The sequence below is a fragment of the Neophocaena asiaeorientalis genome, unplaced genomic scaffold, assembly GCF_003031525.2.
Source record: "Neophocaena asiaeorientalis asiaeorientalis breed wild unplaced genomic scaffold, Neophocaena_asiaeorientalis_V1.1 scaffold399, whole genome shotgun sequence".
In the NCBI taxonomy this organism is placed as follows: Eukaryota; Metazoa; Chordata; class Mammalia; order Artiodactyla; family Phocoenidae; genus Neophocaena; species Neophocaena asiaeorientalis.
Window position 1 is genome coordinate 3,647,375 of NW_020173964.1, and position 26,025 is coordinate 3,673,399.

Consider the following 26,025-nt stretch of genomic DNA (forward strand, 5'->3'; position numbering starts at 1 on the left):
TCTCTGTATCCTCACCAGCATTTGATTTTGTCAGTTTTTAAATATCTTAGCTTTTTGATGATGTACAATTACATCTGAATGTAGTTTTAATTTATATTTCCCTGATGGCTAATAACGTTAAACATTATTTCATAGTACTGAATATTGAGTTCTTTACATATTCTAGATACTAGTCCTTTTTTTTTTTTACATCTTTATTGGAGTATAATTGCTTTACAATGGTGTGTCAGTTTCTGCCCTGCAATAAAGTGAATCAGTTATACATATACATATGTTCCCATATCTCTTCCCTCTTGCGTCTCCCTCCCTCCCACCCTCCCTCTCCCACCCCTCCAGGTGGTCACAAAGCACTGAGCTGATCACCCTGTGCTATGCCACTGCTCCCCACTAGCTATCTATTCTACATTTGGTAGGCATACATGTCCATGCCACTCTCTCACCCCGTCACAGCTTACCCTTCCCCCTCCCCATATCCTCAAGTCCATTCTCTAGTAGGTCTGTGTCTTTATTCCTGTCTTACCCTTAGGTTCTCTGACATTTTTTTCCCCTAAACTCCATATATATGTGTTAGCATACGCTATTTGTCTTTCTCTTTCTGACTGACTTCACTCTGTATGAGACTCTAGGTCCATGCACCTCATTACAAATAGCTCAATTTCGTTTCTTTTAATGGTTGAGTATTATATATCTGCCACATCTTCTTTATCCATTCATCTAATGATGGACACTTAGGTTGTTTCCATCTCCAGGCTATTGTAAACAGAGCAGCAATGAACATTTTTGCACATAACTCTTTTTGAATTATGGTTTTCTCAGGGTATATGCACAGTAGTGGGATTGCTGGGTCATATGGTAGTTCTATTTGTAGTTTTTTAAGGAACCTCCATACTGTTCTCCATAGTGGCTGTACAAATTCACATTCCCACCATCAGTGCAAGAGGGTTCCCTTTTCTACACACCCTCTCCAGCATTTATTGCGTCTAGATATTTTGATGTTGGCCACTCTGACTGGTGTGAGATGATATCTCATTGTAGTTGTGATTTGCATTTCTCTAATGATTAATGACGTCGAGCATTCTTTCATGTGTTTGTTGGCAGTCTGTATATCTTCTTTGGAGAAATATCTATTTAGACGTCAGGTCCAGACTTTTCCCCGGACTCCCTCCCAGCTAGCCGTGGTGCACTAAACCCCTGCAGGCTATGTTCATGCCGCCAACTCCAGTCCTCTCCCTGCTCTCCGACCAAAGCCTGAGCTTCGGCTCGCATCCTTGCCCGCCCCGGCGGGTGAACAGACAAGCTTCTCGGGTTGGTGAGTGCCGGTCGGCATGGATCCTCTGTGCGGGAATCTCTCCGCTTTGCGCTCCCCACCCCTGTTGCTGTGCTCTCCTCCATGGCTCCAAAGCTTCCCCCTCCGCCACCCGCAGTCTCCGCCCCCGAAGGGGCTTCCTAGTGTGTGGAAACTTTTCCTCCTTCACAGCTCCCTCCCACTGGTGCAGGTCCCATCCCTATCCTTTTGTCTCTGTTTATTCTTCTTTCTTTTGCCCTACCCAGGTACGTGGGGACTTTCTTGCGTTTTGGGAGGTCTGAGGTCTTCTGCCAGTGTTCAGTAGGTGTTCTGTAGGAGTTGTTCCACGTGTAGATGTATTTCTGGTGTATCTGTTGGGAGGAAGGTGATCTCTGCGTCTTACACTTCGCCATCTTCCCCTCGTTAGATAGTAGTCCTTTTTTAGATGCCTGGTTTGCAAATATTTATCCCAATATGTAGCTTTTCTTTTCATCCTCTTAATAGGTGTTTCACAGAACAATAGTTTTTTAATTTTGATAAAGTCCAATTTATTAATTTTTCCTCTTATAGATTGTGCTTTGGTTTCAAGTGTAACTCTTTGCCTGTCTCTTGGTCTCCTTTACTTTTTTGTAAAGTTTTTATAGATTTATATTTTACATTAGGTCCATCATCTATTTGATTTGATTATTGTATAAAATGTGAAACTTAGAGCACTTAGTATTTTGCTTAAGAATGACCACTTGTTCCAGCACTGTTTATTGAAAGGCTATCTTTCTTCCATTGAATTGCTTTTGTGCTCTTGCCAAAAATAAGTTGGTCCTATTTGTGTTGGTTTGTTTCTGGGCTGTCTATAATGTTCCATTGATCTATGTATCTATCCTGCCACCCCGTCTTGATTAATGTAGCTATATAATAAGTCTCAAAGTTGGAGGGACTGATGTTTTCTACTTTATTCTTCTTTTTCAAAATTGTTTCAACTACTTTAGTTTCTTTTCCCTTCCATATAAATTTTAGAATAATGTTTATACCTACAAAGAATCTTGCTGGAATTTTGATAGGCATTGCCTTAAACATGTTTATCAATTTGGGGAGAATTGACACCTTTACTGTGTTGAGTATTCCAACCCATAAATCCAGTATGTCTCTCTGTTTATTTAAATCTTTGATTTCTTTTCTCAGCATGGTGTAGTTTTAGGATTATACCTATACATTTTTTTTGAAAAATTGTAAATGTTTTTTTTCTTTCGTTGTCTGCATGTTCACTACAAGTATATAGAAGTACAAATGACTTTATGTTTATCGTTTATCTTTGCTAAACTCACTGATTAGTTCTAGGAGTTTTTGGTAGATTCTTTGGAATTTTCTGTGTAAACCATCATGTCATCTGCAAATAAGAACAGTTTTATTTCTTCCATTTTGATCTGTAAGCCTTTTGTTTTCCTTTCTTGATTTACTGCTATGGCTAGAACTTATAGCACTATGTTGAAAAAGAGCAGTGAGAGATGAATTCTTACCTGGATTCCACTTCTAGGGGAAAAAACCATACAGACCTTAATGGTTAGCTGTATGTTTTTTAGGTAGCAGCTCTTTATCAAGTTGAGGAAGTTTCCCTCTATTCCTATTTTTAAAGAGTTTTTATCATGAATGGGTGTCAGGTTTTGCCAAATGCATTTTCTGCATCAGTTGATATGATCCTACAGTTTTTCTTCTTTAGCGTCTTAATACAGTGGATTACATTCATTGATATTTGAATATTCAACCAGCCTTGCATCCCTTGAATAAATCACACTTGGTCACAATGTATAACTTTTTTTTAATTTTAATTTTTATTTTTTGAGGTATGCAGGCCTCTCACTGTTGTGGCCTCTCCCGTTGCGGAGCACAGGCTCAGCGGCCATGGCTCACGGGCCTAGCCGCTCCGCGGCATGTGGGATCTTCCCAGACCAGGGCACGAACCCATATCCCCTGCATCGGCAGGTGGACTCTCAACCACTGCGCCACCAGGGAAGCCCTAGATTCTGTTAATTTATGGTGTTGTTGAGTTCTTCTATATCCTTGCTAACTTTATGTGTAGTTTCTATCAGTTGCTGAGAGAAGGATGTTGAAGTCTCCAGCTATCATGGATTTGTCTGTTTCTCCCTTCAGGTCTATCCTTTTTGCTTCATGTATTTTTCAGCTCTGTTGTTTGGTGCATACACACTTAGGATTGCTATGTCTTCTTAGTGGGTTGAAACCTTTATTGTTATATAATGTCTATCTCTCTCACTGGTTATTTTCTTTGTTCTAAAGTCTGTTTTTTCTGATATTAATATAGCCATTCTAGCTTTCCTTTGATGTTTGTGTTACATCTCCATTTCTGTCCTTTTGCTTTCAGTGTGCCTGTATCATTATATTTGAGGTGAGAGCCTTATAGACAGCATGTAGATGAGTCATATTTCTCAATCCACTCTGCCAATTTCATTGGTATTCTTTTGAAGTTTAATATAATTATATGTTAGGGCTTAAGTCTGCCATTTTATTATTTGTTTTCTGATTATTCTGTATTTTTATTTCTCTGTTCTTTTTTTTCCCTACCTTTCTGTGGGTTCCCATGGAGTACTTTTTTAGGACTGTCTGTAGTGCTTTGATTTCACTATAGTGTCACTTGAACACTTGTACAGTTCCATTTTGATGTATCTATAGTGTCTTTGAATATATCCATAATGTTTAAAATTTTTTCTGTAGTGTTCTGTATAACATTTTCAATGGTTACTCTAGGTATTACATTATGTATACATAATTTATCATAATCTACTTGGTGTTGTCATTTTACTAGTTCAAGTGAAATGTAGAAACCTAACCTCTCTTTATGTACTTTTACCCTCTCGCATTTATAGTCATCCTCAGTATGTTCCCTGCATACACATAGAACCACATCAGACACTGTTATAGTTTCTGCTTCCACCCTCAAACAAAATTTAGAAATTCAAAAGAAAGAAAGCCTGTTGCACCCATATTTTGGCTTACTGTGTTCTTTCTTCTTGATGTTACAGCATTTCCTTTCCTTTAGATAACTTCCTGTAGCCATTCTTTTGGGGAATGTCTGCTGGTGACAGATTCTTTTAGTTTTCCTTTATCTGAGAACATCTTGATTTCTTTTCATTTTTTTTAAACATCTTTATTGGAGTATAATTGTTTTACAATGGTGTGTTAGTTTCTGCTTTATAACAAAGTGAATCAGTTATACATGTACATATATCCCCATATCTCTTCCCTCTTGCATCTCCCTCCCTCCCACCCTCCCTATCCCACCCCTCTAGGTGGTCACAAAACACCAAGCTAATCTCCCTGTGCTATGCAGCTGCTTCCCACTAGCTATCTATTTTACATTTGGTAGTGTATATATGTCCATGCCTCTCTCTCACTTTGTACCAGCTTACCCATCCCCCAGTGTTGAATGATAGAGGTGACAGTGGGCAACGTTGTCTTGTTCCTGATCTTAGTGGAAATGGTTTCAGTTTTTCACCATTGAGGATGATGTTGGCTGTGGGTTTGTCATATATGGCCTTTATTATGTTGAGGTAAGTTCCCTCTATGCTTACTTTCTGGAGGGTTTTTATCATAAATGGGTGTTGAATTTTGTCGAAAGCTTTCTCTGCATCTATTGAGATGATCATATGGTTTTTCTCCTTCAATTTGTTAATATGGTGTATCACATTGATTTGTGTATATTGAAGAATCCTTGCATCACTGGGGTATACCCCACTTAATCATGGTGTATGATCCTTTTAATGTGCTGTTGGATTCTGTTTGCTAGTATTTTGTTGAGGATTTTTGCATCTCTGTCCATCAGTGTTATTGGCCTGTAGTGTTCTTTCTTTGTGACATCTTTGTCTGTTTTTGTTATCAGAGTGATGATGGCCTTGTAGCATGAGTTTGGGAGTATTCCTCCCTCTGCTATATTTTGGAAGAGTTTGAGAAGGATGGGTGTTAGCTGTTCTCTAAACGTTTGATAGAATTCGCCTGTGAAGCCATCTGTCTTTTCATTTTTGAAGAGTATTTTCACTGGGTAGAGGATTCCAGGATTCTACTTCATTCTGGCTTCCATCTTTTCTGATAAGAAATGTGCTTTCATTCTAATTGTTTTGCTTCTATAAGTAACATATCATTTTTCTCTGACTGTTTTCAATATTTTTTATTTGTCATTAGTTTTCAGAAGCTTAATTATGATGTCTTGATATGAATTTCTTTGAGTTTATTTTGAATTTGTAGGTTTATGTCTCTTACCAAATTTAGGAAGTTTTCAGCAATTATTTCTTCAAGCACCTTTTTTTTAGCCTTCTTTATCCTTGCTTTGCAGGACTCTAATGACAAAAATATTAGCTCTTTTGCTGTTATCCCACAGGTTTCTGAAGCTCTGTTCTTTTTAAGTCTTTTTTCTCTCCATCATTCAAATAGGGTGATTTATATTGTTTTGTCTTCCTGTTCAGTGATTATTTCCTCTGTGTTTCCATTCTGCTCTTGAGCCCTTCCACTGAGTTTTTAATTTCAGTTTATTGTATTTTTAGTTCTAAAATTTCTATTTGTTTCTTCTTGGATTTTTTTAAAAATTAATTTATTTGTTTTTATTTTTGACTGTGTTGGGTCTTTGTTGCTGTGTGCGGGCTTTCTCTAGTTGCAACGAGCAGGGGCTAGTCTTTGTTGCAGTGCACGGGCTTCTCATTGTCGTGGCTTCTCTTGTTGTGGAGCATGGGCTCTAGGCGTGCAGGCTTCAGTAGTTGTGACACGCGGGCTCTAGAGTGCAGGCTTTGTAATTGTGGCACACGGGCTTAGTTGCTCCGCGGCATGTGGGATCTTCCCAGACCAGGGATCGAACCTGTGTCCCCTGCATTGGCAGGCGGATTCTTAACCACTGAGCCACCAGGGAAGCCCTCCTCTTTGGATTTTTTTATTTCTTTGGGGATTTCTGTTTTTTCATTTGTTTCAAGCATGTTCATAGTTGCCAATTGAAGCATTTTTATGATGGCTGCATTGAAATCTTTTTCAGATAATTCTAATATTTCTGTCATTGTGGTGTTGTCATCTGTTGTTTAATTTTGTATTCAATTAGAGGTCTTTCTGGTTCTTCATTTGATGATTTCTTTTCAGTTGAAATTTGGACATAGATAAAACTCTGGCTTTTCTTTAAACCTTTTGTTTTATCTGATTTTCTCTGGTACCACTCCAGAAGGAAAATTGAGGATGCCAACTTGTTCCTGCCAGGTGAAAATAAAAGTTCAGTTTCACCACTCAGCCTCTACCAAAACCTAAGGTGGACACGGCTTCTTCTTACTGCTGGGTGAAGGTCGGAATTTCAGCTCCCTGTGTGGTGCCCCCTGACACCATGGTGAGGGTAGTCTTGTTACCCCTGGGTGACAGTGAAAGCACTGACTTTCATTAGCTCTCTTCTGACAATACTTAAGCATGGAGGGGAGGAGTGCCTCATTACTGCTGGGTGGGGTTGGCAGTCCAGGCTCCTTGCGTGGTCTCCACTGACACTGTTAATGGAGGTCTTATTACTGGTCAGTGGGGATGAAAGTTTGGCTCACCACTTAGACTTCTCAGGAAAGGGGATTGAGATGTCTCATCACAGACTCATGGGGGGAAGTCTGTGTTCTTCACTCAGCCTTTGGTAATATGGGTGGGGGTGGTGCCCCATTTTTTTCTGTGGTGTTTGGCTGGAAATGGCAGTTACTATCTAAAAGTTTCCTGTCACTAGGCTGTCCTTTTCTTGGTCCTTTGGCTAGAGAGAGCAGGCTATTGTTGGGGTATTTTTGTCTGCACCTGTTGATATTGCCAGGTTGCTGGCTTCTTCAGCTGTAAGTCTGGGCTATATAAAGCAAAAAGAAATTTCAGGGAACTCAGCAGTGTGTCGTTTTCTGGATTTCAAGATCCCTAGCCAGTGTCTGTCTTTCCACCTTTTACAGTCTTCTTATGCTTGTTTTTGTAATGTCTGGGGTTTGTAGTTATATTTAATGGGAGGAATAGGAAAAGTACATCTACTTCATCTTCCTAGAAGCAGAAGTTCAACTGATTTTTGACAGAGGTGAAAAGGCAGTTCTGTATAGAAAGAATAGTCTTTGCAGCAAATGGTGTTAGAATAAAAGAATATCAAAAAAAGTGTTAAGTGAAAGAAATAAGTTGGAAAATATGTATTATATGCCACAATCCATTTTTCAAATGACATAAAAACTTGGGACTTACATGTAATTATGTTTGTATAAGTGAATGTTTGTGTATACTTGGTTATGTATAGAGAAAGCCTAGAAGAATACACACCAAATTGTGTATTTAATAAACAAGATAGAGAATAGTATGTATTCTCTCCTTCCGAGATACCAACGACATAAATATTAGATGTGGTTATTGTCCCATGACCTTAGGATTTCATGATCCTAATTTTGCTTGAAAAAGAAGATTTTTAAAATTATACACGATTGTATTATTTCATTTCTTAAGGCCTGGAATAGTAACCACCAAACTGTCGACATTGATTTGCTTTAGGAATTAGAAATGAAATATTTGAATTTTTTACTTAATGTACTCAGTAGATTTGAAATCTGTATTAAAAGCATATAGTACTTTTATAATGTTTTTAATGAGTAAAAATAATCAAGAAAGGGGACATTGTTACAAAAAAAGTGCAATATCCTAACAGTGAAATTCACCAACCAACAACCAAAATCGAAAAATGTAAACATACCATATTAGTATATAAACGGATGGTGACCTGATTCTTTCCCCTCAACACACAGGAATAAATGAAGAAGAGGAGAAGAAAAAAGCAAAAAGCAAAGAGAAAATCAAGTTGAAAAAAAAAAGGAAAAGGTATTTTTTTTAACTTTTTTTTTAAAAAAGCAGGACTATGGATCTAGATGGATTATAAAATTTTATTTTTCATGTTATAGTCTAGTTAATTTAATGTTATCTTAATGAAAGTTAGGTGTTCAGTTGTTTCTGTAAAATAACAAAATCCTTCATGTCAGGAATCAAAAATAAAGTCAGCACTCAGCCTCCTTAAATTTTCTTTTTTGGAGCAAATCAAGGTATAAATAAATAACAGCCCTGCCCTCTTTTTTTTTTTTTTTTTTTGCATCTTTATTAGAGTATAATTGCTTTACAATGGTGTGTTAGTTTCTGCTTTATAACAAAGTGAATCAGTTATACATATACATATGTTCCCATCTCTTCCCTCTTGCATCTCCTTCCCTCCCACCCTCCCTATCCCACCTCTCCAGGCAGTCACAAAGCACCGAGCTGATCTCCCTGTGCTATGTGGCTGCTTCCCACTAGCTATCTACCTTACATTTGGTAGTGTATACATGTCCATGCCTCTCTCTCACTTTGTCACAGCTTACCCTTCCCCCTCCCCATATCCTCAAGTCCATTCTCTAGTAGGTCTGTGTCTTTATTCCTGTCTTACCCCTAGGTTCTTCATGACATTTCCACCCACTTCTGTTATGTATTCTATTTGTATTCTAGAATTTTTAAGTTTTAGAACATAAGTTAAGTTTTTAATTGGACGTATGTCTAAATTCTTCACATATATATTTTGTCCTCATATGTATGAATTTGGAGCTTAAATATTTGTATTCTCAAAATATCATTGCCATGGCTAAGAAATTAATTTATTAATAGGATTTATGTACTCATTTGTCATGCTAAAAATACCTTCAGATCTTTCAGAATTCTCATCAGCCACCTATGAATTTTTACTATCAACTCTTTTAACAAAAACTGGTTAAAGAAATTGATCAAAAGACTTGAGGCAACTTCTTCCTTGGTTCATGAGTGCACTTTCATTTACACTAGAATAAACATGTACATATAGACACTTTCTAGGGCATTTAGCAGATAGTAATCTAGCTTGGACCTTAGTTCTCTGACAGTAGGTTCTGCACATCAGGTGTTGTCACTTTGTAGTTTTTATAGAGCATGTAATATATACATTCTAACACCCTCAGCTACTTTATAAATTGGAAAAGTTAACTCACTTTCAAGTGTTGGGAGTTAATAATGTTTAAGAACTAACACAGGAAGGTAGAGCTCAGTGTATTGTGTAGTCTGATGAGTGTATTGTTTAATCATTTGCATTAGCACAGCATGTGGATCGCTTACAGGAGAAGTGAGATTTTCTGTTTCCTTCCAAATTTTCATGTACTAGTTTTAGAGTAACATATTATTTATTCAAGCCTCTCTACCTTGGGCCTCACCCACCTCAGACAGGGCCTGAAATTAAAAGAACTTTTCTAAGTACACTTAGCAAAGGTAACGCCACCTGATGTGGTTGCTCTGCCAAAGTATAACATTCTGCCTTAGAGAGAACCCAGGTCCAGAAAGCCAAAGAAAAAAGTGCAGGCAGAGAAGCAGCGCTAGTTAGAATGTAGAGGTCAAGCAGGTCTTTAAACAGGAAAGTAGGCAAGAGTTGAGAAAAAGAGTTGAAGAGAGTGCAAGAGAATACATGAGAAAATAAGCTCAGGAGATGGCCAGAGTCTGAGAAGATGGACAAGGAAAAGGAAGGAACACAATGTTACAGAAACGGGGGGAGGCTGAGAGTCCCTGATCAAGGAAGGCAGTCAGGGAATTCGCACAGTGAGTCACTCTACAGACACAACCTTGTAGTCTCATGTTGTTTACTTTGCCTTCTACTGTATGTCTTTTAGGTTTTCTTAGTTTGGGTTTTAACTTCTAATGTTTAGATCACTCAGCTATCTCTGGGATGCCTTTTAGATTTTAAATTAACTCAGTTTCTGTTCAGTCACACATATTTGGGGTCTGGATATTGTTGCACATCTTTTTATACATCTCTTAAGAGAGATGGGGTTTTTTGTTCGTTTTTTGTTATTTTTCGTTAGAGGAAAGAATTCTACAGTTTATTTTCCCAATTTAGTATTCGAGTAATATAAGAAAAATAAAGTATAATGATAAGTTATTCTCATTCATTTATATAGAGTATACATTTAAAAGCATTCTTTCTGTAACTAGTAAAAATTATTTCAGAATGCAAGTGTTCATCTGTATCACTCTGCATGTAAAAGAATCCAGTACTTTAACTTGAAAAATAAAATAAAACAAAAGTGCTTTTATTTTGCTAATTTTCAGCTTTCATTTATACGGAGGTACAACTGTAGCCCTTTTTATATAATTGTATCCTTTGTGGCTCTTTTAAGAGAATATGTGAACAAGTTATTATATACACAAATGAATTGTGTATATAATAAGGGTTGGTAAATGACATTTTCTTTGCCTTATAAGAAAGATTTTGAAGGGTACACAGGATGAAAAACTGAAAATCACAGAAAAATTATTTCATCCTTACTGAATTTAAAACTCATAACTAGAACTGAGCAGAATAGAGACATTTGTTTTGTTAGTTTCTCTGGCTAAGTGGCAAAAACTCTGAATACCGTATTTTAAGAGAATACAAATATATAAAGCACATTTTGTTTGAATTCCTTTATATTTATACTCCCACCTTATTCCAAGAAGGATTTGAGGCAGTTCAAATTCCATTTAAATGTACCCATCAACCATAAATACAATTATCAGTGAGCATGCGTTATTACTCATAGGTCTTATTCATCCAGTTCCACTGAAGAGGACACTTCAAAACAAAAGAAACAAAGATATCAGAAGAAAGAAAAGAAAAAAGAGAAAAAGAGTAAGTCAAAAAAGGGGAAGCATCACAAAAAGGACAAAAAGAAGAGAAAAAAGGAAAAGCATTCCTCTGCCCCTAATAGTTCTGAAATCTCCAAAAAGTAACTGAGACTTTGGCCTGAACCATTAAATTTAAAAATACGGTTTTGAAAATTATTAGACTTTCCTTGAAATTTGCTATATAATTATGCTTTGCAATAAATCACAGCCTTTTCCATATAGACATTTTTTCATATATGGGGCCATTACTGTCTGGCAGTATTTTAATGTACTATGATTATAGAGTATTGAATCAGTCTTATTACCTGATAGCCATGCCCCAAGTATGGATATTTGTGCAACAAAACTCATCGTTTTTGGTATTCCTCTGTGTGTGTGTCTGGCTAGTGTTATTACTTCATAAGTTGATTGTAAATGGCTTTACTACAGTCAACACAGGCAATCTACTTAGCAGTTAATGAGTACTGCTGAATTAAGTGTCCACCTTCCAGTGTTAAAGTGAGGTAGGGGATAATGCTTTGCGCTTGACACTGAAAATTTTCATAGCTTTATATCCTATGATAATGTATAATGAGAGTGAAGTTTTTCACTGTTGTTTTTAAATCTTGGCTTTTTTTGGATGTCACAGGAGGTGAAGCTGCTTTATTGGTCTTGACTAGAACTTTTTAAATGAATGGCATCAGCAGGAAGATGATAATGAAAGTATTTATAACAAAATTTCACTGTTTTCTGAGATGCAGAGTTTCTAGTACCTGCCTCCTTGGTTTTTGTAACAAAATATTTCTTCCTTGCTTAAAAAGACAAGTCTAGTTCAGCCTACTTGTAGGTCTCATAGAGATGATGCTGTGTTGGGCAGGATTTTTAAGATAGACTCCTGGGTTGTTTTACAAATATGCCATATTGGCATGTCTTAAAGAGATACCTCAAACACAGAACTTTTTATTTAGGAGGATAACAGCTAAATCTTCATTAGAACTGATTTTTATTGTATTCGATATGTAAATTTTATGACGCTTGTTTCTATGAGTAATGTGGAAATTTTTTATAAATGTGAACATATATATATATTTGTCTGAAATAATTTGTAGTTTTGAAGCAGGTTTCCACTGAATTTATGGTTTCATAAATGACTAGTTTGAGGTGTTTCTCTCTTTGACTTCAATCATAAACCTCAGGAGCAGTGACAAAAATTTAGGATTAAGAATTTTATTCTGTATTTTTTAAAATTTAAGAGTCAGGGAGTTACATCATGAAAGCCTTTATATAACAATGGAAATTTTATATGAGTTAGCATTTTTAAACACATAGTTGTAGATACGTTTCTACATTTTTTTAATTTCTCAGTGATACTTGGATATCCCTTATGTCCAGTAAGTTAAATACTTATTGTAGCAGCATCGAAAGTCAACTAATTATCATGGTACAGCACCAAAGATTGTAAGTACCTCACTGTGGTGCAGTTATAAATTTTCAAATTGGTAGCCTACAGACATGGCTGCAGGTGAATTCATTATGATGAAATCAGGTAAGTACACATAACCTCACAGGCTGGAAAGGTGTACTGATTCTTCCTTCACCCAGCACTCCTATCTGGCATGACCTCAATAAGACTGGGAGAGCCTCATAACTCCTCTTAGCATATGCTTACCTTGTGCAGATTCTAGGGAAGCTACATCCACATCCCTTTTCTAACATTACAGCCATGGAAGTGCTCACACTTGTAGCTTTTCCATAACCTAACTTAGTCCTATGGCCTCCTTAAAAAGAAATCCTTTTGTTTAAATAGCGTAGTCAGTTATTGGAGAGAAACACAGAGCTACTAGGTTTTTAAGGGTTTGTTTTGCCTTTGCTGTAGTTTATGTATTTTTGAAAACTATATTTTAGGAAAATACAATCCTTTGGTTATCAGTATGAAAAAAATAAGTAAAAAAAAAAACTTTAAAAAATTATTAGAAAACCCTACATGCAAACATATGGTCTCATCTTATTGAGTGTGTAACATGGTTAAAAATGATAATTATAGTGACACAAGAGTTGATCCAGTTATTTGTAAGTTTTACTTCTGTTAATTGTAGAGATAATAAGTTGGCTTATCAGATTTGTTATCTGGATGCTGAGACAATCAGTGGCTCAGGAGAGTTATATAAAATTCAGGCCTCATTAACTAATAAGAGTTCACAAATTAAAAGATTTTAGAAAAAAAAAAAAGATTTTAGCGTTCAGTAATTTTTTTCCCCAGAAAAAACTCTTGGAATTATTCTTGAGTAAATTTCCCATAGTCTGAGAATAGTTTATGAAAGATCTCATCTGAATAAAATTCAATTATTTTTACTAAAGTAATTTTCTTCTGAAGTGATCTTGTTATTATTATTGGGTTTGGATGCAAATCTCACTAATATATTGTAGGAGAAAATTAGTGACATTTCCTCTCAGGCAGTATGTAGCATAAGGAAAACTGAACTTAATAGTAAAAATCCAAAAGTCCTAGTTGTCCGCGCTTCCATTGAAGGGGCAGGGGTTCAATCCCTGGTCGGGGAACTAAGATCCCGCATGCCGCATGGTGGCCAAAAACACAAGTCCTAGTCATTCTGGCTACCTGTGTGACCTTCAACAAAGTAATTTACCTTCGCTGGGCCTTGGTGTCTTTCATCTATAAAATATTGTACCAAATTATCTCTGAGATCCCTTCTAGTTCTTAATATATATGATTATCAATACTTCAAATAATATTATTTTAGAAATTATTTTCATTTAGAATATAAATTATTATATTCATTTATAAATTGTTACAGATAAGCAGGTAGCATTCTGTAAACTGTAAAAGTTGAATTTATTAATGTAACTGTTAAACACATGTTACTTCTTTAAGCAGATAATTGGTATTTGGTTCATATCCTTACCACCCAGTGTATGTTATTTTCACTAGATGCAGACAGAATTTATGTTTAGATTTGTATCTGTAACCTGATTATCTGAATACTTTGAGACTATTGCTTTTAGGCTGATGGACCTACGCCCCATACAGTTCCGTATTTCTTTTCTCCATATCTTCTGTTGGCTAAAAGCTCTCAGAGGGATCCCCAGTTCTTCATACTTAATACATATCTGTTTACATCTTTGGTTCTTTGAGGCTAAAACATCAGTGAGTAAAACAACTGTGTGTGTCTGTACTTATGACTCATTCTGTCTAAAATTACATAGGCCTAGGTTACCTTCAATTAAACTAGATTGAAGAGTTATCAATAATAGTCTTGTTAAATGCCATTGAGTCCTTTCTTCAATAAACATTTACTGAGTGCCTAGCATAGCAAGCACTATGTTAAACACCAGGGATACGGAGATAAATAAGACACATTTGCTTCCCTGAAAGGAATTCACAGTTTAGTTGGTAGGAGAAACGCAGAACTCATCATTAGGTATTAAGTGCAGTAATTGGGTTTATAGAAACACACAGGAGTGCCTAACATAGTCTGGAGAAGTTAGAAGAGGCTACCTAGAAGAAGTAATGCCTGCAGTGCATTTTGATTGAGGGTGAGGGTGGGAGTTGACAGAATGAGTACAGTGAACAAAGCCCACAACAGAAAAGGCTGGGGCGTGTGTGTCAAGAATTATAAGCCCTGTGTGGGGCAGGAGTGGTAAGAATTGAGACCACCGTTCTAAGTTCTCAGGTACAAGAGAAGGAGGTTTTATGTTCCATGTATGGGAGCTTGGCCTTTATCTGTAAGCAAGAGATGCCATTAGAGAGTTTTAAGGAAAGAAATGACTTTTATTGAGGTTTGGTTTCATCCATTTCATAATCCAATCCCACAGTTTTTAAAGGATGAAATTAGTCTCATTAAAAGCCCGCATAGAAAATAATTTGAATCTTTGATAGTCTATTATCTGATCTCTTATTCTAGGCCCACTTTTCTAAGTTCTGATTTCTAAAAATTACAGTCTTCTGAAAAGCTACTATATTCTTTATCAGACCCATCCCCAGAATTACATGCAAATGTACATAATTTGAAATGTGATTTGCTTTTAATTTTATTTTAGGTTATTTTTGACTTACAGAATATATTGTGTTGTTATGTTAGTATTTTCAGTCGATATAAATCATTTAGAATATATTTTTCAATGCAGACTGTCGTAATTTGGTAAGGCTTCTTTTAATATTTTTAATATTGATTTGACTATTTTAATATTTAAATCAATATTACAAAGTGCAACTGCTTCAAAGTCACAGTGACACACACCAGCTGGTCTACTAGATAGCTCTGTTGCTCTCCCCCAGGTTTCCTGGCTTGGCAGGGAGTGCTCCACAGATTCCAACTGATACTAAGTGCTGAGACTCAATTTTCCTGGGCAGTTGGCATCCAAGAACAGTAGGGTTTGTTAGGCCAGCTCAATGATAATTTCACTTGCGAAGCCCAGGATCTTCAGACCTCACTTGTCTCCTCCCAACTCCTCTAAAATTTTGCAGAGCGCCAGAGAATTGGGTTGCCTCTTGTAGAGCACAGCCCGTGATGCATGCAGCCATGCCCAGCCCGAGTTTGCCTGTCCCACAGGTTGGGAAGAGTCTGGGGAACCAGGAGCATTTTGCTGGCCCTGAGTCTCTAAGTTTCCTGCTTCTTGTCTGGCCTCTGCTCTTCCCCTTGAGCAACAAAAGTAGACTTACCAGTGCCTTAACTAACTTTCTCAACCGAGATTTTCACCTGAGGCAACATCTAATCAGTAATATAATTATTAATGTCTGTGTATCAAGATAGCCAATTTTCTGGGATTGTTTTTAATCAAAGCTGGTTAAAAGATGAAGAAGTACCCACACTTTATGTGCTTTCACAAAAATAGATGAAAATTCTTTGCTTTTATGGCCACATGTCATTTTTGTAATGGAAATGTTTCAACTTTCAGACTTCACACTCTGAGCAATTTTAATATTTAAACATTGGCAATACTGTGCTCTTTTTGAATGTGAAATCCAACACTGGCAGTAGGATGTTGCAATAATGATCTGGAACTATGCTGTCAGTGTAGCCACATGTGGCTATTGAAATTTAGATGAATTAAATGAAAATGTGTCTCTTCAGTTGCACTAGCCACATTTCAAGTGCTGAGTAAGCCACATGTGGCTAGTGGCTACCATGCCAGACAGTGCAGATATAGAAAGAACATTTCCATCATCACAGAAACCTCTACTGGACAGCACTGGAATCCCCAGTTCTTAGTAGAAATTTTGACAGACTAATGGTCAAAAGTTTCTAACCCTGAGTTTGCATGCCTGAGAGCCATAAGGCATTCCTTTCTTTCCCCCTAGCAGACCAGAGAAGCTGTATTTGACACATTTTGAAAGGCTAGTCTTCTAACTACAGAAACTTTGTACAACACGGTAGATGGCACGGCAGAGCCAGCCTAAAATTAATTTTTTTTTCCTATTGAATTCCATTATAGGACCAGGTCTGTATTCTTACAATAGAAATCACACTTATGAATAAAAATCTTTTAAAACAATTTTAATTTGCAGAAACTGTAGTTTTATTTCTAGATGTCTAAGTGATACCACTGCAGTAGCCTTAGGTGGGACCAGAGAACTAACTTGTTTCTTTTATAACTTTCATTCTAGAAATTCCTTAGGAACTTTATCAGTGAAGGATTTTTGTTATGGTTATCCCTTGCAGAAAATATTTATCATGCAGATTATACATAGTGATACATTTTGTTATTGAATGTTAGTTTTTATAAAGGCAATAATACAGCAAATCCCCTAAAAAAGGCATGGGTTGATTTCTAAGAGACTTAAGAACACACCACTTCTCGTTCATAAGGCCACCCCCTGAGATTTACCTATCTAGTACCATCTCTTATAAAAATAACTGCCTTGAGGTGTGAGAAACTTGTGAAGTGCTGGTAATGTGACATAAACTTCTCATTGTTCTTCACTGACATAGGTGTGCTTATCTTGTTATTGATAAATTCTATAATTTCTCCTGAAGTATTAACATAATTTCATGTAATGTAGAAACATCTTAATTAGCAAATAAAAGTAAACTTATGCACATGGAAATCTATCAGAAACCTTAGTGGGTGTTTAATAAATTAATTGAATGATCAAAACTGCAGCTGTGTCTTGCTTTGTGCGTGGTGAGTTTTTGAGAAGTATTATTACAAACTGTATTTGAAGTGAACTCTTTATTTTTGTTGCTCCATCTCTCCAGTGAGCTTTTACAACACAGGATATTTAACAGTAAGCAGTGTTGATTTGTGTCATATCCATTGTTTTTTCTTGAATTATATCATCAGCTTCAGAGAATGTTTCATTTGTTGAGTTTGAACTGGGGGCTTTGGTTTTTCTATTTGAGCTGCCTGCAAATACACAAAACAAAATGAAATAATTATTTGAAATTATGACATCAAATCTTACTTTAAAATTTGTCCTTAAAAAAATAAACTTTTTAGGAATGTTGGAAATATGATGTCCTAAAGACCTTATGGATGAGTGAGAATTGAATCATTTCAAAGTTGTTTTTGAGCATTTTCTCCTGAAAGTCAAATAAGGGAAATACTCAGTAACAGAAGTAAGGATTTCGTTTCCATGCTTACCTTTCTTTCTCCACACTTCCACGGAGGAAACTACACATTTGATCAGAAGGTAACAATTTCTGGGTTGCTTAATAAAAGTGTGACTGTCCTTATGCATAAAGGGAACAAAACTAAAATCGATCATAATAATTTACAACAATCTTAAGGCTTTGCCATTATAATCAGTTGAGATGTAACATTTAAAAAGAGCATGTTCATCCCACAATCCCATTCACTCGTTCTATATAAATGAGTCCAAAATGCACAAGGGTAGAGGAATGTGGATATTTGTTCATCAAAAGTTAGACTAGCAAGCTCATAACAAAGAAATGGATTATTAATCAATGAATGATGTTAGAAAAATTAAGTGTGAAAATAATGTCATATATTTCACCAATATATACAAGTTTAAATATATTTAAATAATTTTATAATTATGTAAAAGCAGTGCAAGAAATCATAGATGTTACTAACAACCCCCTGTTGCTAAACCCACAGTTCAGCTCACAAGCCACATCTTATTTGACCCATCAGCAGCATTTTCTTTCTTGGCTTCCCAGATGCCACCCTTCCTTGACTCGCTCCTGTGTCACCATTGCTCCTTTTCCATCTTTCTTGTTGATCCCTTTTCCTCTCCCAAGCATCTTAGGCTGATTAGTCCCACAGTTTTTAATACCATCTCTGCTGATGACTCCCAGATATGTATCTCTAACCCACACCTCTCCTGAACTCCAGACTCAACTTGCCATCTCCACTTGGATATCTAGCAGACATCTCCAACTTAGTCCAAAACTGATATTTGGATCATTCCCAGGAAAAAAAAAAAAAAAAAAAAAAAAAGAGCCCAATCCACTTACAGTCTTCCTCTTCTCAATTGCCGGCAACTTCCATGTGTTCAGTTGCTCAGGACAAAAACCTCTGTCAGCCTTGGTTCCTCTTCCCTCAACCCCACCACCAATTTATCTGATAGCCTGTTGACTACATTTTTTAAAATACATCCAAAATCAGACCACCTTCACTGCTACCACTGTTCTATTTTCAGCACAACACTCAGAGTGATCCTTTGAAACGTAAGTCAAAGCGTGTCCTCTGCAAAGAACCCTCCATTTCACCCAAGTCTTTATAATAGCCTACATGTCCACACACACACACACACACACACACACACACACACACACACCATTAATCTCCCTGACTTCATCTTTTTCTACTTCATCCTCTCATTCACTCCAACCTCTTTGATCAAACATTTCAGGCATGTTCCAGCCACAGGGCCTTTGCACTGGCTGTTCACTCTGTCTGGCATGCTCTTCCCTCAGATTGTCTTCCCAACCTCTTTGATCAAACATTTCAGGCATGTTCCAGCCACAGGGCCTTTGCACTGGCTGTTCACTCTGTCTGGCATGCTCTTCCCTCAGATTGTCTTCCCAACCTCTTTGATCAAACATTTCAGGCATGTTCCAGCCACAGGGCCTTTGCACTGGCTGTTCACTCTGTCTGGCATGCTCTTCCCTCAGATTGTCTGCAGGATAACTCCCTAATTTCCAATCCTTGCTCAGAAGTCACCTTTTCAATGGGACCTAAACACTGTATTTAAAATTGCAAGCTACATTCCCCCCACCCCATCCCCAATCCCTTTGCTCTCCAGTTTTTCCCATAGCATTTATTTTCTAATATAATTTACCTTTTTATTATGTTTACTATCTGTCTCCTCTCACTAAAATGTAAGCACCACATGCCAGAGATCTTTTACTATATTTTTCATTGATGATGCAGAAGAATTGCATTGTACATAGGTAATGTTCAATAAATTTGTTGAGTGAAATGATAAGATTGAAAGTGTGGCATAGTAAAAACTTTAAAGTTGTAGATTGCAAAAGACAAGATTGAAAGCCAACTGGGAAGAAATGTTTAGAACACATGATTCATGTCTAACATATAACCAGAATTTACATATCAATATGTAAGACATTAACACCTCTTAATCAGTAAAGAGATGGGCAAAAGATCTACTGAATCTCCAATCTTACTAGTCAGAAAGAAATGTAAATTCAAAAGGTAATTACCATTTTTCATGTCTCAATTAGGAACAGATAAAATCTTTCTTGGCCAAGAGTAATTTAAATAATTTATTTTACCGTCACAAAAATTCAGAAGAAAAGAAATAAAGCCATATATCGTACCACTCAAGGCTCCACATTTTAAACAAGATACTTTTAATATTAGCCCAGAGAATAATGCCATGCATGTTTCAGGCCTATGGGCAAGATCTGGAAGCTGTAGTGAGACATCATCCTTCAAAACTTATCAATAATATTACCCCTTTGAGTGTTAGTCTATGAAATCAACCCATAGTGGGAGATGTCCTGCTTGGCCCTAGAAAGCAGGGCTAGTAGGATGGCATGATGGGAGTGTAAACTGGTACATTTATTTTTAAGTCTGGAGTGTTCCTACCTTGTGATTTTAGCATGAAGTTCCCAAGGAAACCATAAGAGATGAGCTCTAAAACTTATAAAGATATTCACTGATTCTTTTCAATACCAAAAAAATGTAAGTAACCTAAATTTATAATAGGGAAATTGCTAAATTATCATACATAAGTATGATGTAGCCATTTAATCTGAAAAAGTGATTTCCAAGAAATTTTTAATTACATCGAAAATGCTCAGAATACAATGTTAAGTGAGAAAAGATACAAAACTATCAGCAATACAATAATAGTTAATACTTTCATAATGTTTCCTCAGAGTATTTACTATCAGCTTCTCTCTGCTTAAAATTCTTTAGGATCACATCTTAATTTCTTGGTTAGGCTGAGGATGAGCCCTACTTCCCTGTCCCGGCTCAGCTAGCCCCATTCCCTTCCTGGTACTTGGCATTTCAAACATACAGAAATACTGACTGACAGGCTCCCCAGACTTGGCCTGCTCTCTTGCTCTCTCTCTGCCCCAAGCCTTTGCATACTTCCAGCTACCTGATATCCCTAACTCTCTAATCTTTGCTTGAAAAACTCTTATTTGTCCTTTAGGTTTTGGAAAATCTGCTCCAAACCTACCTAAGGGGAAGGGGGACTCACTAGCCAAGAGGTTTCACTATTAGAAGTAGCTTTCCTCTACTTTTTTGCCATCTAGTCTCTCTTCTTATATGACTTTTTCACTTTTTTTCTTTAGATAAGTCTAAGCCTCACCTTTAAGTGTGTTCATACTGCCTGGCTTTGCCCATTTATAAGTAATTGTATAGACTGCTTTCTAGAGTCACTGAGGACATCCCTCACTATGGGTGGTTTTCATAGATCAACACTCAAAGGAGCAATATTATTGATAAGTTTTGAAGGGTGATGTCTCACTACAGCTCCCAGACCAGATCTTGCCCATAGGCCTGAAACATGTGTGGCATTATTCTCTGGGCTAATATTAAAAGTATCATAATTTTAAAATATAGGGCCTAGAGTGGTACAATATATGGCTTTATTTCATTACATCTGAACTCTTTTGGTGTTAAATTAATGTTCTACTTCTAAACATCCAATCATAATGTTTTGACTATATAATTTTATTTTTAAACAAAAACAACAAAAAGTTAATTTGTTGTAGGCACAACATTTTCTAGCCTGGCAAGTAGCTCTTTGCCCAGTCAGCAAGCAAAATTGTTTAAGATAAATGTAGTAGGGAAAGCTAGCATGAAAATTTGATGACCTGATAAATTCTTGACTGTTATTTGCAAAGTAGACTTTAAAAGATATATGGATTCAAATTTAACTACTAAATACTTAAGTAATGGGGTGTATATATATATATATATAGAGAGAGAGAGAGAGAGAGAGAGAGAGAGAGACCCTTGAAACTATTTTCCTTATATAACATTTGTAATATTTGAAAAACAAAATGTTTGTAGGCTTATTTTTATTGGTTCAGTATCATTTGTACTCTCCGGTATCACAGCAGGTAAAGGTAAAAGACCAAGGGTTTAAGATGTAAATTAGTTTCATATTATCTGGGCAGAATTTGTATCTTATATAAGCATTTCTTTTCTTTGTTTATTGAAGTATGGTTGATTTATATCATATTAGTTTTAGGCATACAACATAGTGATTCAATATTTTTATAGATTATACTCCATTTAAAGTTATAAATATTAGCTATATTCCCTATGCTGTACAATATATCCTTGTAGCTTATTTATTTTATACATAATAGTTTATGCCTCTTAATCCTCTTACCCTATCTTGCCCCTCTAGCATTTTTTTAAACATCTAAAATTTTTTTTTTTTTCCAGTACGCGGGCCTCTCACTGTTGTGGCCTCTCCCGTTGCGGGGCGGACGCGCAGGCTCAGCAGCCATGGCTCATGGGCCCAGCCGCTCCGCGGCATGTGGGATCTTCCCGGACCGGGGCACGAACCCGTGTCCCCTGCATCGGCAGGCAGACTCTCAACCACTGCGTCACCACGGAAGCCCAAACATCTAAAATTTTAACCTTTTATTTGAAATCCTGGAAGTCTGAAGACTATAACATTTGATTAATTCAAGTCCTTCATGTTTCCTAAGCTTTTTACATACTTAAATTCTTAATATTCTAGTGAGACTTTCAAGGTGGTTTTTCTACCTTGTCACATACAGGTTTTTTTTTCTTTTTATGGGAGTTAACCTGAGGAATTTATTTCCTCACTTAGTTTGGGGTTCTCTCTAAGAACTCCTTAGTCTGGGGTTCTCTCTTAAGCCATCTCTATTCTGACAGCTCTGGTTTCCATTACGCGTTTTTCTGGAAACAACAACGAGTTTAACCTGTCTACTGCCCTCTGAGATTTAAAGGCTTGCAAAATACATTCCAGTATCCTATCAATAGATTTTCCTTCATCTAGGACTTGTAAAACCCCCCACTCCCCAGCCCTGATTCATTATTTCCTTGACTACTGGATCCTTCTAACCAGTGCAGGTACAAAGATCATTTCTTAGATTGGCTTCTTAAGGCAATGCAGTTCCCCTAACCAAACTGATTTGCTACAGGAACAAGAAAAGATTTGATATAAACACCATACTGACACTATTTGAAGCAGGAGCTTTGATTAGCAAGTCAACACCCTGGTGTTCCCTCTCTTCCTGCAGCTTATAAAAGTCCAACCGTGCTTTCAATGTATATCCCTCTGGTAAGATAGAATTAATTGGGCATATTATGGAAAAAACAACTGCTGTAAGTGGGCTGTGCTGTAGTGATATCAGAGTCCAGCTAACTGCATCCCTTTGGAATGATTTTAAAAGAGAGAAGAGGAAAAGTCTCAGCAACCTCACCTTTTCCTAGTTTTCCTTTAATAAATAGAAACTAATTTCTTAACCAACAGAGTAGAGATAAAACCAGCTGCCTCTTCTGTCACGAGGTTACAACATGGATTAAATTTTAAACAAGAAATCTGTTATACCATTGAGCTCTTAAGGGATTTGTTACATATAAAGGGTTTTTTTAATTTAATTTCTCCTTTTCTTTACCTGAGTGTAGACTGGGAAGATCCAACATCACTGTGCTTCCCTGGGTTGACATTAGTTGCTCTTTCTGCTGCTAGTGTCCCATTTTTATTCTTTTCTTCAGTCTGGTCATCATATGTAAATCTCAACCTTCCTTTAATCCTATACCTCTCAGCCTGGCATTTAAATTAAATCTTTGTTTTGGCCTTTGCCAAAATTTAAATGCAATTCATCAAGCAAATAAAATTCGCCATTTAAATCAAATTCATCAAACAAAATCCGCCTATCCTCATCACAAAGTAGGCCAATATATTTTTTCTATAATAGTTAAATTTTACATTCATTTTCAGAAGCATTCCTCAGGGATCCATTTATCCTATAAATCTTCTATGAACTCTGCTCTTACCTGCCATTTCAAAATATCAAAAGAATGCTGGGCCCTCTGCAGGTCTCATCTCCTGGCTATGTGGCAGAGCGGTAATTAAGCTTTTCTGCCATTATCTGCCTGTGTCCTTCTAGCTTCTGCATTACCTATCTGCTGCCCAACAGCAGCTTCAATGACTAATCAGCTGGCTCACTTTAGTAGAAATCTACACATCCCACTCATCCTGCATTTCTTTCTAGTGGAAACAAGCAATCTTAAATTTGCACCCTAAAAGTGTTCTTTATTTACTAGGGGACATCTTCCCTTTAAATTTAGTACGATGCAAAGAACTGGATCTGAGGTAAATGGTGAAGTGAGCAAAACTTGCCTACTGACCTCCTGACCTATTGACTTCTCCCTTCTTCAATGCCCTGCCTTCCCCTTGAGGATATGCAGGTATCTCGTGTAAATACACTTAAAAATTCATTGTGAAAGTTAGAATCTTAGACTTGCCCTTTTGCTTTGCTCGTCCATCAAGGAATGAAGGCAGTTCTCTCCAGAAATGTTTTTCCTACCCTATTTTTTCCACAATTGGACTTTTTTTTTCTTTTCTGCATTGTTAAATTCAACTATAGATGACTAACATAGCTCACAAAGGAATTTGGCTGATATTTTAAATCCTTTAAATGGATTTTCACAATTGAGAGACTGGCTTCTATTTTGCTTTTTGGTTCCATCATCAGCCAGCATTGCCTAACCCTGCTCCCTGAGGAGGACTCACAAATGCTAAAAGTAGCAGGAGCTCTGCTGAGCAATTTGGTTTTCTACATTCTAGAAACGAAAAGAGTTGTAGGAAATTCCAGACTCATTATTTTCAGTAGAAAGGCCCCTTTAGGAGACACAAGTGACCTTTTCTGCCATTGAGTTCAAATTACCCCATCTTCTACTAAGATCTCAGTGAGTTTTTAAAGCCTCTCTGAAACAAAGAATGGCATTTTAAAATAATGTGGCAGCGTAATTAATAAATGTTTTGAGTAGAATTTGGTTGAAGCAATGTTAAGGCTACTAAGAAAAATAGGTCCCAAAGTTATCTATAAATTTAGTACAAAACCCATCAAAATGCCACTTGATTTTTAAAAATTTGACAATGTGATTCAGAAGTTTATTTGGAATACTGAAACGAGTAGCTAAGAAACTTTGAAAAAGAAGCATAATGGGAAGGAAGAGAAAATCTTCCCTAATTAGATATTAAATTATATAGCTACAATAATTTTTAAAGTATATTATTGGCTTAAGAATAAACAGACTGATAAATTTAACAGAACAGAAAGTCTAAAAACAGATCCCAGTATATATAAGAATTTAGTTGATGACAAAGGTGACATTTTAAATTGGCAAGAAAACAAGGATAGATTTCCCAATAAATATTTAGACAATTGGCTCATTTGTAAAATAAAAATAAAGGCATATCCCTACCTCACACTTTACACAAAAATTTTAATTCCAGGATTATTAAAGATTTAAATGTTAAAAAACAAGTGAATGTATGTATTGTATTAGAAGAAAATATAGGTGAATATCTTTATATCTTAAAGTGAAGTAAGAACTTTCTAAGTATGAAATTAAAGGAAGAAATCACAAAAGGAGAAACTTCTACAGTTGAAAAATTGTCACATAAAATTAAAAAGGGAACAACTATGAAAAATACTTGCAATATATGTGAAAAAGAATTTAGTTACTGTATGGAAAGTTCCTATAAAGCAATGAAAAATGAACACCCCCATAGAAAAATGTGTATAAGATATGAGCAACAATATACCACAAAGACAATGACAAATAAATATGAAAATGTCCACCCTTGCTCATAATTAGATAAATTTAAAATAAAACACTGTATTGTTTCCCTCAGTGAAATTAGTAAGATATATATCTTTTGAAATAAAAATACTCATGAAATAGTACTTTTCTGGAGGACAGTTAGCAAAGACTTTTATATGTACCAAATCTTTGGTCAGCAATTCCATTCCTAGGGATTTATGCTAGGAAAATACTTCAATGTTCAATGCTTGTGTATAATAGAAAAAATGGAAGCTAGTTCAAAGTCAATAATTTAATAAAATATGATATACCCAGACTGGTTTCTAAACACCATTCCAACTAAAAGGGCAACTTCTTGGAGACTTCTTGGAAAAGTGGCAGATTTCAGGGCTGGAACAGGAAAAGCACAGGCTGCTCAAGAACATTTTGTGACAGAGAGCAAAAAAAAAATGCTCAAAAAATGATGGATATAATTCAAAAGGATATAGGACCCAGTTTAAAGGGGCTCCCACAGGCCAAATCTGAGATAATTTAAGAATCAATAAATGATGATAGTAATAGACTATTTTAGAATAAAAAATCTGAGTCCATACTGATATTAATAAATTAATTAATAGGTAAATAGGGGGAAAGGGAAAGCTCTTCCTTGTAGTAGAATAACAACTAATAAACACAGAAGGAATGATGAGGTTAGAAAATCACCATTTCATAGCTATCATAATAATAATTCTAAAATTATCTTGAAATTTTGAATGAAAACATTCAGTCAAGAGCCATCAATGGGTGTGTGAAAGTTGGAGGAGGAACAGGATTTTTTCATACCTCCCAACAACTTACTTAGTAATGGCAAAAGGAAAAATAGTAACTTT

The 26,025-nt window shown here is 36.2% G+C and overlaps 2 protein-coding genes across 3 annotated transcripts in view; one reads left to right on the top strand and one right to left on the bottom strand.

Annotated features, from left to right (window-relative positions):
* The window catches only part of SREK1IP1 (SREK1 interacting protein 1), a 53,672-nt gene extending 36,629 nt beyond the window's left edge, over positions 1-17,043 (top strand). Inside the window, exons 4-6 of one of the 2 annotated variants that reach the window (XM_024753091.1) lie at positions 8,059-8,131; positions 10,876-10,964; positions 11,589-17,043. In XM_024753091.1, the coding sequence (XP_024608859.1) occupies positions 8,059-8,131; positions 10,876-10,964; positions 11,589-11,629 (203 nt within the window). In that variant the 3' untranslated portion in view covers positions 11,630-17,043. Of the gene's footprint in view, positions 1-8,058; positions 8,132-10,875 lie in introns of both variants that reach the window. The other variant, XM_024753090.1, reaches the window with a different exon arrangement.
* Positions 17,044-17,113: 70 nt separating this feature from the next.
* SHISAL2B (shisa like 2B) overlaps positions 17,114-26,025 on the bottom strand; it is a 19,111-nt gene continuing 10,199 nt past the window's right edge. The window contains exon 3 of the mRNA XM_024753089.1: positions 17,114-17,302. Coding sequence (XP_024608857.1) covers positions 17,178-17,302 — 125 coding nt within the window. The 3' untranslated portion in view covers positions 17,114-17,177. The remainder of the gene's footprint in view (positions 17,303-26,025) is intronic.